At 37.1% G+C, this 17,448-nt stretch overlaps 1 protein-coding gene across 1 annotated transcript in view; it reads right to left on the bottom strand.

Moving 5' to 3' along the window:
* Positions 1-812: 812 nt before the first annotated feature.
* Positions 813-17,448, bottom strand: part of c1qtnf12 (C1q and TNF related 12) — a 21,272-nt gene continuing 4,636 nt past the window's right edge. The window contains exons 2-8 of the mRNA XM_016522483.1: positions 8,468-8,575; positions 6,863-6,974; positions 6,524-6,705; positions 4,639-4,747; positions 3,504-3,597; positions 1,564-1,642; positions 813-1,455 (exon numbers count right to left, since the gene is read on the bottom strand). Of these exons, the coding sequence (XP_016377969.1) occupies positions 1,357-1,455; positions 1,564-1,642; positions 3,504-3,597; positions 4,639-4,747; positions 6,524-6,705; positions 6,863-6,974; positions 8,468-8,575 (783 nt within the window). The 3' untranslated portion in view covers positions 813-1,356. The remainder of the gene's footprint in view (positions 1,456-1,563; positions 1,643-3,503; positions 3,598-4,638; positions 4,748-6,523; positions 6,706-6,862; positions 6,975-8,467; positions 8,576-17,448) is intronic.

Raw genomic sequence — 17,448 nt, 5'->3', positions numbered from 1 at the left:
TAGCTTGTTATATTTAAAAATACAGGCATGTATGCACAAGAGGAGGTGCACATTTTGGGTAACACTTCCAAAAGATCATAAAATCCTTAAAGGAATAGTTCACACAAAAATGAAAAATTGCTGAAATTTTTCTCACCCTCAGGCCATCCAAGATGAGTTTGTTTCTTCATTTAATCAGATTTTTAAGAAATTCAGCATTACATCACTTGCTCAACAGTGGTTCCTCTGCAGTGAATGGGTGCCGTCAAAGAGCTGATTTAAACATCACAATAATCCACAAGTAATCCACTCGACTCCAGTCCATTTAACTTCGTGTAAAGGGAAAAGCTGCGTGTTTGTAAGAAACAAATCCATCACAAAGGTGTTTTAACTTCAAATCGTTGCTTTCAGCCAAAATACCATAATTCATAATAATGCTTCATTCAGTGAGAAAGTCCATCCCCTGTTGTCCTCTCACATCAAAATCCACCCACATATTTGTTTAGAACTGTTTTCGTTCGTAAACAGTGCTTGATCTGTGCATATTTCTGTCCTGACTCAGACGAGATGGTGTATTTTAGGCGGAAACAGTATTTTGACGTTAAAAACATCTCAATTATGGATTTGTTTCTTTAAAAACATGCAGCTTTTCACTTCACAAGATGTTACTTTATGGACTGGAGTCGTGTGGATGGCTTGGATTATTGTGGTGTTTTTATCAGCTGTTTGGACTCTCATTCTGACGGCACCCATTCACTGCAGAGGATCCACTGGTGAGCAAGTGAGGTAATGCTAAATTTCTCCAAATTTATTCTGAATAAAAACAAACCAAACAAAGGCCTAATGGTGAGGCAATTTTCAACAAATTTTCATTTTGGGGTGAAATGTTCCTTCAAGATAAATCCAAAAGATTAAACCTTAGATTAGCTCTTGTATTGTAGAAAACCTCTTATCGTAGAAAACAAACTGTGTATATAAACATTCTGTATATAAACACTATTAATTAAGAGGAAGGACATAACAACACAATGTCAAAGTACAAAAATCTCTTTGTATACATCTATAAATCACAAAATAGGACATGGTAAGTGGAAACAGTGAGAACTGATCTTTCTGAAGAGGTAAAAACCTCAATGTAGACGGCACATGAGAGAGGCAGATGTGAATCGACTGTCCTCGGTAAAGTCTTTCAGTTTTGCATCCAACTGTCTCTGCTTTGTGGGTTTTAATATGTCCATGTCTTGTCCATGAACAAGCCAAGAGCTTTGTAGCAGTCATATATTGTCTCATGAGGATATATGGTGCTGGGTGATAGTCCAAAGAGGAGCTATGCAGTCTTACGTGGCCTTCCAGATATAGTCTGGCTGTAAAACAAGGCTATACCCCCAACAACATGCCCATGAAATCTGAACCATTCTGTATTGTGATCGATGCTCCAGCTGCATTGTCCACGAATATGGAAGTGTACTGCCCAGCCTGTAAGAAAGAAAACATCACATTATTCAAAGTCAATGTCAATCAGCAGCACATTTTACTTCATTTTATGTATTTGAGGATATTCAGCAAGATATTCACAACTCTTACCTGAAGTTCCAGTAGTCCATGGACAGATACTGTAAATATTTTGCTGTTACTCTCAAGGCCAACAATCATTTCCAAGGATCTGAAAAACGGCACAGAAAATATTACAATTATAAATGTTTTTATTTTTTAAATTTTATATTATCTGAGCAAAAGATAAACTAGTATAATTTTAAAAGAATTCCTTTATAATAAATTTTTACTTAGTGAAATCATGGCACAATGTTAAGGTTATTCAAAGAAATATCACTTTGTTTTGTTATATATTGATAAAAATGTCTAAAAATGAATAATTTCCCTTTAAAGGTCTCTATGAGTGCTTTCCAGCAATAGATTTTAGGAATTACCCTTTCTTAGACCAACAGGGACCCCACGAGTCAAAGGTGGCGGTAAAGGTTACTTAGGTGACAAGGACCAGACTGAAGGTGAGAGGACATTTTTTAAAGGCCTGCTCCATTTTAACACAGGAAATGCCTTGCTGGTTCCACACAAGCTAGAACAGACAACGTGCTTTACAGCACATGCTTTACTCACTAAGAGCAAAAGAGCGCTAACAACCAGCAAACACTGGAAGAGAGTTTATCCAGATCTGCCACCCCCATTCCCCCTTCCCCACCTCGCGTACCCCTAGTAGTTTTTTTTCTCTCTCTCTTTTCTTTTAAGTAAATTCATTTTTGTTTGATTTGTGAAAGAGTTTTTTGTGATTTTTATGACATGCACTCACACGCTTAAGCCACTGAAATAAAAACCACATGCTCTGAATGTAAGAAGTAGCTCAAGAAAAATACTCATTTTCATCATAAGCGATGTATTTCTTAGAGTCTGAGTCATGAATTTATATTGATGTGGATGTGGTCTGTGGACAACGGGTCCAAAATCGAATGTTAATAAATAGACTACTTGAGGGTAAATTATACATAATGTAATCATAATAACTTTTCTAGCAAAATTGCTGGTGTTAGATTTTCTCCTGGATGGTTTTGCTAACAGAACTGACACTAAGTGTGACAGAAAGACCTGAAATCAATGAAAATCACAAGAAACTCTGTGTGGCCAGTTGGAAACAAAATTCTAGCACATTAATTATATACCGTCTGAATGATTCATTCATGAATCAAACATCGCTACTTCTCTCAAACGTTTTTCAGTAAATAACTTCAATTTTAGTCTGTTTATCACACAAATCTATTGTATGACTTCATAGGACTTGTACAGAGCCCCTACCGGGACAAGGTGGAAGAAAATTATATTTTAAAGCTTTTGCGTTTGATTGCAAAATGTTTGCATTCCCTGAGAAACATTGTGTTCACTCGCAAAAGTGTTGCATTCCCCCAAGAAACGTTGCGTTCACTTGCAAAACGTATGCATTCTCTCGCAAAAGTGTTGCATTCCCCCAAGAAACATTGCGTTCACTCACAAAACTTAAGTGTTCTCTCGCAAAAGTGTTGCATTCCCCCAAGAAACGTTGCGTTCACTCACAAAACTTAAGTGTTCTCTTGCAAAAGTGTTGCATTCCCCCAAGAAAGGTTGCATTCACTCACAAAACTCGTTTTGTCTTTTTTAAAGAGATAGTTCACCCAAAAATGAAAATAGTTGCTGGTAGCATTGACGTCCATAGTATGGGGAAAAAAATACTATGGAAGTCAGTGGGGACCAGAAACTGTTACCAACATTCTTCAAAATATATTCTGTGTTCAAGAATAATAAAGGTTTTGAAGAACATAACGGTGAGTAAATGATGACAGAATTTTATTTTTCGTGAACTATCCCTTTAAGCTATGAATGGCATTTGTAATGGCATATTAATTGTTGTTTTTTTTATATTCTTTCATGTTTCACAGAAGAAAGTCACTGTTTTGGAATGACATGAGGGTCAATAAATTATGACAGAATTTTTAATTTTGGGCGAACTATCCCTTTAATGTGAGACAAAGCAAACTTACGAATATCTGTGGCAGAGTGATTCAGTGCAGATCAAAACTCTGACATTGTCTCTGGCTCTCAGCTGGTTCTTACTTTTCTTCACCTCAGTGTGGTCTGCAAGAAAGTACACAAAGTACAAAAAATTATATTTCCTGAGAATACTTTTCAGACATGCACTACAAACTGTTGTATGAAGAGTAAAGGCTGTTGAAATGTTGTTTGACAGAGCTTTGTATGTGGAGCACACAATGCCACAGCCAGTCATGTTTGACCTCCAGCCGCATCTAAATATTGGTCTCTTCTATAAGTCTGCAGCGGATTTGTGAATTTGTTTCGGGATGTTGATTTTCTGCCACAGTCTACTGCAGAGAGCCAATTCCTTTTCCCAGAGTTCCATGGCGGCGCCACAGCTTAGAAGAGAGTCCCTGGGGCTTATTTCAGTGTAACTCCACATAAGCAATGCCTCTGAAAGGACGGATGAAGGATCACTGGACCCCCTCTTTAGAGCATCAACCAAAAAAAAAAAAAAAAGGTACAGTTGTGCGCTTTGAAGCACAGCACAAATTTTTTTAGCTTTTTAAACATGCAAGATTGTGCAAGACACCCTCAATCTCAGCAAATAAATGCAGCACGGTTTGAATGTAAGTTACAGGGGAATGCAATCCATCTGTTGAGAAAGTGGCAAGTCTGAAACACATCCATTACATGATGGCATCTTCTGATAGAGATGACACTGAAATATTAATTTGTACTCCATGCATTTGTGTTTATAGCACAGAAACTGAATATTCCATTCTTATTTGGTAGACAATTTTATCCAAAGCATTTTTAATGAATTTAAAAAAATTCTCCATATCCTCCACACTCTGTAATTACATATATATTAATATTATTATTAATAAATTACTATTTTAACTGTAAATTGTGTACCATCCATATACATTTGCACTTTAAAATCACTGTAAATTGTGTCCATTTTTGCAGTTCATGCATTCCCTGAATCCAACCCTATTGTTTGAACATGGGTTTAATTCCGCTAATCATTATCATACCCCTAAACCTCATGTCTTAAACTGAAAAAGTGTAAGAAAACAAAAGATTACAAAAGAGAGAAAGTTTGTTATTGGTGAGGTGAACCTTTCTACCTTTCCTTACCAATATGAACATTGGCAGAGAACTGATAAATTCCAGTTACAGGAGCTGTAAATCGGCCAGTAGACTGATCCATCCCCGTCCCTCTGAGGAAGGCACCTTTGGCAGAAGGCTGAAGGTATGAAACAGGTGAGAATTATAGAGGGCCTACAATGAACACACTTAACCATTGATCAAACATCAACACTACTCACTCTGAAAATCCTACTACGACTTGCATTCCAAGCATCTCAAGAATATATTTTTCAGCAGAATTCTTGCTCTCCACACTAATAAACTCACATGCAAATCGAAGCATTCTGCATACAGCATTCGAAAATATACCAGTTTGGGAGCACATAACCATTAAATGGTTAGAAATATGTAGACATCTGCCAAGAATCCTCCGATTCTGTTTTTGATCATAACTGCACACTGCAGCCATGCCAGACCACATTATTCTGCATTACGCCTCCAGAACCCACCAAGATTTCCAGACTCAGACGCTTTTATAATGAGTCCTCCGATTAGTGTGCTAAACACTGTTCGCTTCTGCCATTTTTGTGCTGTCAGCTTTGAACACATACAATGAATGCCTTTCATATACATGTCAGATCCCAACAGATATGTGAGAAGAGTGTAATTTTATTTGACATGTATTTCTACACTGGATGAACAAAACTTTGCATTGACATTTACAACCGTTATTTCATCCATGTGACAGATTTGAAAGTCTATATGATCACAGTTTCTTTAATACGGAAAGTAAGAATCATACATCCTCAGTGATCAGCAGAATTAAATTGCTCATTGGAGCTTAGATTAAATCGTGTCTACATTAATCAATCACAGTTTTTTCCCTGAGTAAAGGACGCTCCAAAAACACGCTAACATGGATTTTCGGTGTGTGTTCTTGGCTGATCAGAATGCCACAGGGTAAAGCTCTTAGTTGAAACAGCGCACTGTTGCAAATGGTGTCTATTTTTATACACACCACTCACTCGTCCAAAACCTCAGACAGAGTACCTTTTGTACACCACCACGAAAGCAATCTAGCACATTTGAAAAGGATATATTTTTTATGAGGAGGGTGGCTTAGGCCCTTCTTGATTGGCTGAGTAAATATTTGGCCAATCCAGTGTCTTGTCACTAATGTTCATATCAAGAGTCAGTCGGGAGGTTACAATCACAGGTGGCCTTAATTTAGTTGTGTCTTTAAAGCTGATTGGGGCGGAGTTACAGTATCTGTCTGACTGACCAGTGGCAGACAGCTTATTTATTTTGTAATTCAGTTTGGTGATGGAGAAATTACACACTTCACTTTGAACACACACAGGCTGGAACCGTTTCGAAATGGTGTTTAGTATTCTGAAAAAGTTCAAGCATATATTTCTTAATAACTAAATCCCACAGCTTCACTACTAGTAGAGAGACGCTGCCAGGTAGAATTAATTCACACACGCAATCGCTCTCACTAATGCATTCATGTTTGTCACAGCTCCAGACTTATTTGTTCATTAATGACGTCATCAGCGACTAGTCGACTTCGACTCGACTTTCATCACATAAAAGTCGACTTTAAAAAATCAGAAGTCATTCAACCCCTACTTCTTTTAGTGAATGAAACTATTAACTATGACATTTAAATCAGTGTAGAAACTGATTCGTTGTTCATATGACAATGTGTAATTAAAGATACATTTGTCAGAAGTATTATGCAAAAATAAATGAATTAAATATATTACCAAAGATATGTTTTGTTGTTGTTGTTGTTTAATATAAAGTTAAGATCAATTAGGTTTATTAGTATTTATGCCACTTCTTAAAAAGGCAGATATATTTCCATTAAGATGGATGGATGGATATTCCATTTTGATAAAAGACAGATATATTTACTGTCTGCACTTACTGTTTGAAAGTTCTGCAGTTCAGCCAGAGTCTTTTTGTCCACAACGACAGGGCCTTTGAGTTTGCAGTGGAAGGCTTCCTCAATTCTCCTGTAGGAGGTCATACTCTCTAGGGTGATCAGAGCCGTGGGCAGCTGACTGGGTTCGTTGGGCCTGTCCACTGCTGCTCGCCTCTCGGTGGCCTCTGTTAAAGCAGATCACAAGTAGACACAACACTGCATGCAGTTAAAGACACCTCATCAATGTATCTCTCAAAATGTCCAGCTCATCTTCATAATAGTCCCTTGATGATGAATAGAAAATATCCATCACTGAGATTTTTATGTGTTGTGGGTCCTCACCTTTGATCATTTCTTTGAACTCTCGCAGCAGGACCTCTTGAGTGACCTCTGCCCCAGGGGATCCTGGAGGTCCCTGAGGCCCTGGAGGTCCAGGAGGTCCCGGGGGACCGGGCTGATAGGCAAAAAAATATATAACTGTTATATGATTTCAAATCAATTTAGTCAAGATTCAAATTTCTTTGAATGCTCAAAAGAGCATCTCACTATTTGTAATGATGTGTTACAACTTGAAATGTATTAAGGCATGTGTTATGCAATATATTACAAATTCTCTGATAGAGATAAATTAAAAGTTCATTCTCAGTCAATCAACTTTGTTGAAGTGCAGTACGTCTGCAACTGTGCTTGTTAGTTTGTATTGGCACCTAAAGTTTCACATGTGTCTCTAGCTACATATTTAATTAATTAACCATCACAAAATGTCTTGTACAGTCCTCTATCCATAATATTGCTTTCTTCAGTGAAAAAAGTGGTCTCATCTGAAACAGGAGAGAAATATGCACAGATCAAGTACTATTTCCAAGTGAAAAGAGTTTTAAACAAATATGTCGGTTGTATTTGATGTGAGAGGACAACAGGGCTTTTCATTGGAGGAAGCGTTATTGTGGATTATGGACTGGTATTTTGGCCAAAAGTGACGGTTAGAAAGTTAAATTAAAAATCCTGGATTTGTTTCTTACAAATACGCAGCTTTTCACTCCACAAGACATTCTCTGATAGATTGTAGTCGTGCGGATTATATGGAGATAGAATTGTTGCTTAATTCCAAATAAATAGATTATGATCCACAAATAAATAGAATGAGATCCACAAATAAATCTTAAAGTTTCACAAACATGAATTAAATTCCCAAATAAATAAAACGAGATTTGCAAATAAAAAAACATGTTCACAAATATATATTTATGTCACAACCACAACTTTGCCTGGCATTTATTTTTGAATCGCGTCCTGTGCATTTGTAGATAGCTGCAGTAGGCGCGTTTCCATTACAGATTTGCGCAAAACTTTGGCGATATTTTATAAATGTCGATAAGAAAGTATTGCGAAATGACGGCGTTTCCATTAACCAATGTTATGCGACTAAAACGTAACCTTTTGCCTCTCGCGGACTTGGATAAGTATGTGGAAACTATCCAAAGTTCTATGTTTGTTAATCTCTTTACATTTATTTATGGATCGTAATCTATTTATTTGGAATTAAGCAACAATTCTATCTCCATAGGATTACTTCTGGATTATAATGTGATGTTTTTATCAGCTGTTTGGACTCTCATTCTGACTGCACTCATTCACTGGAGAGGATAAATTGGTGAGCAAGTGATGTAATGCTAAATTTCTCCAAATTTGTTCTGATGAAGAAACAAACTCTACAATCTACATCTTGAATGGCCTGAGGGTGAGTAAATTCTCATCAAATTTTCATTTTTGGATGAACTATTCCTTTAACTTGTTCATTAAATTCCAAATTTTTTTGTTTTACAAGAATTGTTCTGTACATTCTGGGTGAATGAAATTCCTCTCCTTCCCACACTTTCAGCTCTGTCTCACTGTCGATTATGTGTTTGACATTTGATAATATGTGATTGTAAAGATTTTCCGCACCAGTGGTCGTTTTCGCTTTCGGCATTTTCCGGGAAAGTTGCCCACAGGTCTCTTCACAAAATCCATCCATGATCCAAGAGGGTCCACTCTCTGGTTCTCACTGACCTGCTGAATAAAAACACAGAAATTATCATTTATATGCATGGTTTGCATATTTCTGTATAACTTGAAGAATTCTGGATATGATGCACATGTGACACATGATATTAAGTTTGGTTAGTGTATATATGTCAGAGCGGGTGCATAAATAAGGTATGCTGCTCCTATTTTTATATTTTTATATATAATGATTGAGTCATTATAACTGTGTGATTTATCAGATATTTAATTCAGAGATCATTCTCCAGTTGGCACTGAGTGCAGTGCATCATAGCTACATAGCGAAATCCAATGAGTCATAATTTCTGCTTACAAACCCTCTCAGGAAAATGATGTCTAAAGATCCTAATAAATGGTGCCAGACATTAAGGCAGGTTGCACCACTGCAGTAAAGGAATGGGTCTTTTGTGTGGCATGCAGCACTACCTCATGCTTAACACAGTCAGTCAAATTTTCTCTTGAGGACTTTACTCTTTGCTTAATTATTCCTTCTCAGTAGTTCTCTCAGGTGCTACGGCAAGTTTGCCCAGTAGGGTCTGTGAAAAACAAACAGCCTTTCAAAATTGATCTCTCTCAACAAGTTTCCATGAGCACAACGTTACTGTTCACCTAAAAATGAGTGGCCCGAGACATTGCATTATACTGTGGGTTCCTTTTTGCAACTGTTTTAAACACATATAGTGGCTTTCAGTGGAAACATTGCTGGCTTCTTCTTTTCAATAAGCTCTCAGAGCCTGAAGTTCATTTCTAAGAGGTAGATTTCTAACTCAGAGAAAGATTATCAAATATGCAATCTATGATATAACTCAATCTATTTGGCAACAGTTTGGTTTGAATCCTCTAAATCCCACACTGGAATGACTTCAGCAATCATCAGCCAAACCAATGACACCTCCCCTTTTTTGGAAGATTGTATAATTTGAGCTACTTTCTCAATAGTAGCATTCAGAATTTAATATAAAAATGATTCAGGATGAGAGAGAAAGAATACACTGTTTGCAAGGGTCAGGCAGAGGATACACTGGCCAACTTTTTGAGCAATGTTGCCAAGCAACTTTGGGCAATGTTGCCATAAACGGGAAACCAGGTGAGACACAGGGCCCACGACTGATCTAAAGTATCCAGATAGAAATTTGTTACCCATCCTCAGTGAGAAAGTGTGCAAGCAACATTGATCAAAAAAAGTTGCCCCATGTATCATCAGCCTTACTCGTGTACGTCACACCCCTGCAAAGTACCAATGAAGTAATATTTTGAAGAAAAAAAAGAAGCTAAATAATTTAATTGTTACTCAGATTCATTTATAAGGTAAAAATCATACAATGATCCTTACCATTTAAATTATACTGTCAATATGATTCCATATTTGCCCAGTTATTAAGATCTATCACCTTGTTGTTCGTGCATTAAATTTCATCTATAAATTTCAAAAGCTAAGAAAAAGTTTCTTTTTTATTTAAAAGGTGAAGACCCGCTCTACATACTTTGACTTTTAATTGAATAGCATTTTGACACAGTATTCACAAATTTAATTTACACTCCACCAGAATACTTAACTAAATCTGAAATAATTATATAAATATGAAATATAAATATTTATATAAATATAATTGTTACTTGACCAACTAACCACCAACAATGCTGAGGAGCTGACGATGTTTTCACTTAGATGAAACGCATGGCTTTATAAATCCCAGTAACCACAAATATGAATTGAATCTCCTGAAGTGACTGCGGTTGAGATAGAAACAGAGATAGAGAAAAGTTGTAGAGGTGAGCTGTCTGAAATGGAATTTGTTTAGGTTTGGCACAGAGACCTGGATCACTTATCTGTTAAACTAACACGCTGCATCTCTTCACAGAAAGACCTGCCTCACGTTAAGCTGTAAAAAAGTAACACCTTGTTTTTCTTATACATACTGGAATGAGACAAGCTCATATTTTTGCTTGGGTGTAATTTTTTCTCTCTCTATATATTCTTGTGACAGGAGACAAAATAAACAACTTAACTAGCACACAAGCCTCTCGCATGTTGGATGTCTGAGTGTTATTGTTGTGAATTAGGAGCCTGGAGACAGCCAAAAGACAGACAGATTTGTACAGATACTGTTACAGCAGAAGGCAATCCCTCAGATCTTCCACAAACACTGGGAGAAGACATCATTTGTTTCTTTTCCATTGTCTTTTATGGAATGCTTTATAAATACATACTGTATCATCAGTATGTCAAAGCAGCGCAGAGCAGGCTAGTCGTGCCACAAAAAGATCTGCAGGTTTCTAATATTACCAAAAAGAACAAATGCTCAGGTCATGAAGTCCCCCAAATACTGTTGATTCAACATGGTTCTATTAAGGATCAATATCGACTTTGGCAGGTCCATCGAGTTGTTTAATTTCCTGTGCCAAATAGAAGTATAAGCCACAGATGCTAGCACAGAAGCTAACTTAACGCTTAAGGGGAATGTACTGTCTTTTTGCCTCGCCAAGAGAGTTACAATCAGTTTCCACAAGATTGGCAAGGTGGACAAGTCAACACATTCACTTCAAAATATACGAGGAACTTCCATTAACACTTCGAATGATCAGAGTTGAATCAGTCGGTGTACGGGGAGGATCCGTAATTCTGTCAAGACAAGGATTAACTTGCCTGAAGTTGCTGCTTGGAAATGTCGTAGAAGTTTGTGGAGACACATCTATATCCATGCAATCTCATTTCATCATGTTCCCTCATGTTCTTTACTCAAAAAGTATAGACCATTCTCTGACTGTCAGAAAGCAAGGATTCTATAAGTATGGACATACAGTTAAAGTTCTCTGAAATGTTTTTTTGGATACAAAGGAACATTTTCACAGAGACTTTAGGCTGATATGGAATGTGCAGCGGTCTGCTCAGTGCGATAAACTTTCCAATATTTCAGGGTACTGTGTACACAGTCGATTCGGTTGACAGCGGTACCATGGTTTGTATGAAAAGCCCTGTACGCTGAAGTATTTCAGATCATGACAAGCTGTTATTATCTCAGCATATAGGGTGGATTTTTCTCTGATGAGTTTGTTTTGGGGCTGTTAAAACAGCAGAGCTGTGTGGAGCAAAGCTGCCAAATGCTCCATTAGACTGAGCAAAAAAAGTCAAGTAAAGAGTTTCGACGAGAGTTTGAAAGAAAGTTGAGAAAAGAGACTTTATAATTGCCCCACTAAGCAAACACAAAGCTAATTTCACATAAATAAATGAACACATTATGGAAACTGCATCTAATATATATATATTTTTTATTTTTTTTAAATTAGTTAAAGGGGTCATATGATGCTGCTAAAAAGAACAGTATTTTGTGTATTTGGTGTAATGAAATGTGTTTATGCGGTTTAAGGTTCAAAAAACACATTATTTTCCACATACTGTACTTTATTGTTTCTCCTCTATGCGTAGAATAAACGTTACGCCTTCTTTCTTTGCGTGAACATTTGGGCGGTGTTATGCAAATCTTCCCACATAGTGACGTAGACATGTGGGGGCGTGTTAGAACGAGCCATTTTAGGTAGGTGTGGCTGACTCTTAACTTTTATAAAGAATATCTCTTTGGATTTGAGACTTTAGTCTTTGCAACTTTACAGACCTTCTTTATGCACCAAGAGCTTGTAACACTCCAAAGAGAAAGGAACAATTGAAATTGCATCATAGGACCCCTTTAAGAGGTTCACCCAAAAATGAAAATTGTGTTATTCACATTGTTCCATATCTTCCTTTCAACCGTGGAAATCAAAAGAAGACATTTTGAAGAATGTTTCTGTCTGTTTTTGTCCACACCATGAACAGCCCCTAACTTCTAAATGTCTCAAAAGTATCTGCTAACTCTTCTGCAAGTGCAAGCAGGAATCCGTAATTACAAAGTCATTTACTTATGTAGCGTGTCAAACTTCTGTTTAATTGTAAATGGTGGTTTGCCAAATGCAATTTCATTTTTTGGGGTTTACCAAAACAAAGTGCCTGGGCAATTCAATTAAATCTGCAGTGCACCTATTAGTGTATTGTTAGAGTTGTTTCTGAGGATTGATGAAAAAGCATTGCAGTAATTAGTTTAAATGATTATTAAAACATGATTTAGGTAAGAATATTTAGGTAAAAATAGAATATAACAATTCCAACATATACATATTAAACATAATTATTTTTAGATTTGAACTGTGTTCAGATAATTAGCTTGATTAACAATGCAACATTTCTCCACAATTCTTAGTGCTCACTGTGTATTCAGAGAGAGAGAAAAAAAAATCAGTTTATTTTCAGAGAAAACTGTCAGAGACTATATTTTTGTGGCAGCACGCCACAGCAAACATAAACACGGCCATAAAAATCTGCCTGGAGGCCACAATCAACAATTATGCAGCAGTGTTTGATTGTGAAAAACCTTATAACCTCATCTAGGCTGCATATCCATTTCATTACACAGTCTGAAGGTACGAAATGACACAAAATGTTTTTACTTGACATTAACTCAGTGACAAGTATATAGTCCAGACTTCACAAACTGGGTCTGTTCTAACACAACCATTAGGTTTAGTGACATTTTATGAAGAAATTGCTTCTGTTTGTTGATCTTTGTACCTCAGGTCCAAAATTTACCAGACATTACAGTAACACACTGACTAAAAATACCAAACCATTAGGTCTATTCCTGTCTAAATGTAACATTTTGTAAAAGCATTCAGCCCCAAATTCAAATGTCTATGTTTGAAATACTATTTGAAAATTAAAAATACTTACAATAACATGTATAAAACGTGTTCCTCAGGACTGTTGTCAACACTACAAAGATGCAATAGCCGTTCCCATAAAAATAACATCAGTTTACATTGGAAAATAAATAAAGCGTGCAATACAAACACATCAGAAATAGTTGGCAAAAAAACACGATACAGGTGCTTTACAGTGAGAAACAGCGACTGAGGGCTTTCCTAAAGTTATTGTTGTTTCTCGAAGGGTGTATCATGACTGTGCATTTATCCATGCATGGCTTGACGATTTTACCCATCCCATGCCTTTGGGGAAGGATCCCCCTTTACCATATCGACAGATAGACAGATGTGCGTGCATCCTCCATGTCACACGCCCATTACTTCCCAATTCGCCCACCAAATATAACAAAGAGTGAAAAATTTAAGGGGGTCTGAATACTTTCCGTACCCACTGTATACCCTGACATATGAAAGACAGCCATGAAGGGCACCAAATATGGCTGTACATGAATATTCACTTTCCTTAGTCTCATGGATACGGTATGTGTGCGAGAGAACAAATTGCGATGATGGTATGTTCCCAAACACAGCTTTATGGGTCGGTACACAGATTTATGGGTTTGATTATATGGACGCATTCACACCACACCTCAGATTCTTACCTGCAATTATGGTTTCTTTTGGTACCAAGTCATTACTGCTTTGGAACTCAGAACATAGAGATATGAAAAGAGAAATGATTATTTGGCTGGATATCAAGCAGCAGAAAGCTTCAAAGGCCATCATTTAACAGGTAACAGACCCGGCACCACTGTATATTTCATTACCGAGGCCTCATTATTCAGTAATTCCTTCCCTGTGGACAAGGTCTGATAACTAACACACTCCAAATGGTCAACAGATAGAGTTTTTCTTTCGCATGTATGTCGAATATTTGTTTGGCAGTTACCATAAAGCTCCTTTCATCACATTCTTACGTGAGCGGTGAAACAGACAGTTAACCGCTTTGTTATTACTCAGGGGGGAAAGCTGGAAATGCGCCCATTATAGGCCCACAGGTCATTAAACAGTGACATCAAAGACGTCTGAATCCAATTTACTCTCTGTCTTCACTCGTACCAAGCACAACAACATGTATGTCAGAATACACTCGTAACTTTACAAAACTAACATGTAGGCGAGGTAATGAGGCTTTGTGTTGTTTTATTAACTCTCGCTGTCCCATGCCATCATAGCAGGGTAAACATTGTTTAGATATTTATATGTATATCAAGTGTGCATTCCTGGCTAGTGAAGACATGTGAGGGGTGAGAGAGCCACAAGTCTTATTATGAGATCTACTGAGGAATTATCCTGCCCTCCTCTCGCCATGAAAAAATCAAAGAGTTGAAGAGAGTCTGATTGCAGCATCACACCTGCTTTGTGTGCAAATTATAATGTTGAGCTAGTTTGTGCTGGTGCTTATTTCCCTTATTATCTGTGGTAGGTCAAATGGACAGCTGAGAAATACTTCAGATAAACACCTACAGCGACGTACCGTAATGCTGCACTCACCAGGATGGCAAATAATTCCTGTGGGTTTTGTGATTGTGAACGTTCAGGAGTAATTTTGAACACAAAAGAGATAAAATAGGGTAATTTTAAGATTATATCTCACGTACATAGCTATGTAATGCATAATATTTAAATTTTAGCTAATGAAAAAATTGTGTGAGACGTTCATATGAAGTGCTATAGGAAAAGTTGTGTATTTCGGTTTTTTGATTTGAGTTATTTGTACCCCATTTAATGTCTGTACATACTGTTCCCTGTACTCTGTGTCCTAATGTTAATGTCCCAATGGCCGCTGTTCAAGTAAATAGTAGGGCTGGATTAAAATATTTCTATTCTTTGCAATAAATCACATTTGCAAATAAGTCATTTTTAATATAAAAAAAACTTCACATTTATAAAATCTCTGTTTTTGAGAACACAATGTTTTCATGGCTTCTTCAACTACTCAAGCCAAAACAGAGACAAATCACTATTCACTGGTCACTCTTGTGTAGGGCTGTGTATCGATTCTCGATTGGATTTGATTCAGATTCACAAGCTCGCGATACGAATCTACTGTTGATTCTATATAACTTGATTCTGATTCATTAGTCTATATTTCTGCCATATAAAAAAACACATCTCTGTTAATTAATATATAGGGCTATAATAGACAGGGCAACGTTTGATTTAAACAGGTAACTCATCTTTTCGAATAATCATTAAAAGAATCATCTCAAGAGAGTTCTTTGTTATGTGAATTAAACTATACTGGTCACGCAGTATGTTCTGATTCATTAAAAACAACCGGCTCATAAGAGTCATTTGTTTCATGAATCGAACTACACTGGTTGCACTGCACTGTATGTTTTAAGTCACTAAAATGAACCAACTCATTAGAGTTGTTCATTCGTGAGGCGAATTACACTGGGTGCGCTATGTTTGATTCGCTAAACAGAACTGGCTCATTATTGTCATTACACTGGTTGCGCTGTATTTTTTGCATCAATAAATGAACCTGCTCATAAGATCCATTTGTCTGTGAATCTAATTACACTGGTTGCATTGCTTGTTTTTTGATTTACTAAAAGGAAGTGTATCATAAGAGTCATTTGTTCATGAATCAGACTACACTGGCCGTGTTGATTTTGAATGAAGCCCTCATCACACCCTGCTAAATGAGTAAATGTAAATGAAAAACGCAGAACGCAGTGACATCTACAGGACAATAAGCACAAAGTAAAAGACTGATATTGGGATTTTAAGAATCGAATAGGCCTATGACATATATTGGTGGCTGGACATCAAGTAGCATATGGATCCAACAAAACCCACCTATACCTGTAAAGATGTTCTCCATCCCTATGAATGTCACCCAAGGTCCCCAGCCCGAGTGACGCTTTCTGGCAGTGACAAATCTGGCAAAACATTGGGTTTTAGAGTGATTATGTCATTACTCTCTGATTGTACGGGACAAGATGAAAAGAATGTAACCAAGGGGAGGGAGAGTGACTAATCCTTCTCGAGGTGTCCTCTTTCAGGACCCTTTCTGTGAGGCTTTGTGAAGGGCTTATGCGGCCTGATGCCCCAGTTTTTTCAGGGGGCCGCACCGCCCCTATCGGATGTCCCAGACACAGCGGAGTCAGCCTGGCCTGTGAATGACAGAATCAATGGGCTGGGAAAGAGCTCTGCCAAGGGTCTTTAAATATCTCCCCACCTAACCTTCCCAGGAATTACATCATGGCAGACTGCCTGTGCTGGGCCATAAAGATGAGGAGACGAGGAGGAGAAAGTAGTGAAGGACACACCTAAGATGCAGTGAAGGTACAGCATCGAGAGTTGGACTCAAGGTCAATAGGCTTCTTTTACTGTCTTTTATGTCACATTTGATCAATTTAATGGAAAAAAGTCTTACTGACCCTAAATGGTGCAGGGTTTCATTTTAAACGATTTTCACTCAGAAATTTCATAAATAATTACAAAGAACATTGCAAGTAACATTGAGTTAAACACAAAATTAGATAAGACTGAAATAGTATGTTCTTGTAAAACATACTTAATCTTTCTTTGATTTAAAACTTCAAAAAAAATTTACGGTACATATTATATACAAAGACACACACACACACACATTTTGACTGTCCCTTTTTGAAAATTCTTCATATTAATGTCGACATAATCACAGTTTGGAGATAAGACACAACCAGACTGTCACAACATACTTCAGTGATGTGTAAAAACTCCATAAGACAATAACCCTTGTCAGCAAAATCACTGAAGCAGTTATAGTGAGAGTGGTTGGCACAGCGGTAGCTGGGAGTTACTTGAGAATGCCAACTCTATGGGTGGGCTGAGACAGGAGCTAATTTTCCAATGGAAACCCTGATATCTAAACAATACAGGAGCAATAAACAAATACAGAATTGGAATAGTAATATGTTGGCCTTGGTGGAGCCAGAAAATGTCAGCGCACTTATGCACGATAATTCAGCTACAGACAACACGATATGACATTTTCCAAGGTTTATGCACATAGAAATGAATGGTAATTGTGTATTTATTTATTTTATATATATATATATATATATATATATATATATATATACCGTGTGGAG

The sequence above is a fragment of the Sinocyclocheilus rhinocerous genome, unplaced genomic scaffold (genome assembly GCF_001515625.1).
Source record: "Sinocyclocheilus rhinocerous isolate Xijiao unplaced genomic scaffold, SAMN03320098_v1.1 scaffold148, whole genome shotgun sequence".
Classification (NCBI taxonomy): Eukaryota; Metazoa; Chordata; class Actinopteri; order Cypriniformes; family Cyprinidae; genus Sinocyclocheilus; species Sinocyclocheilus rhinocerous.
This window is presented reverse-complemented; position numbering and strand designations above follow the sequence as displayed.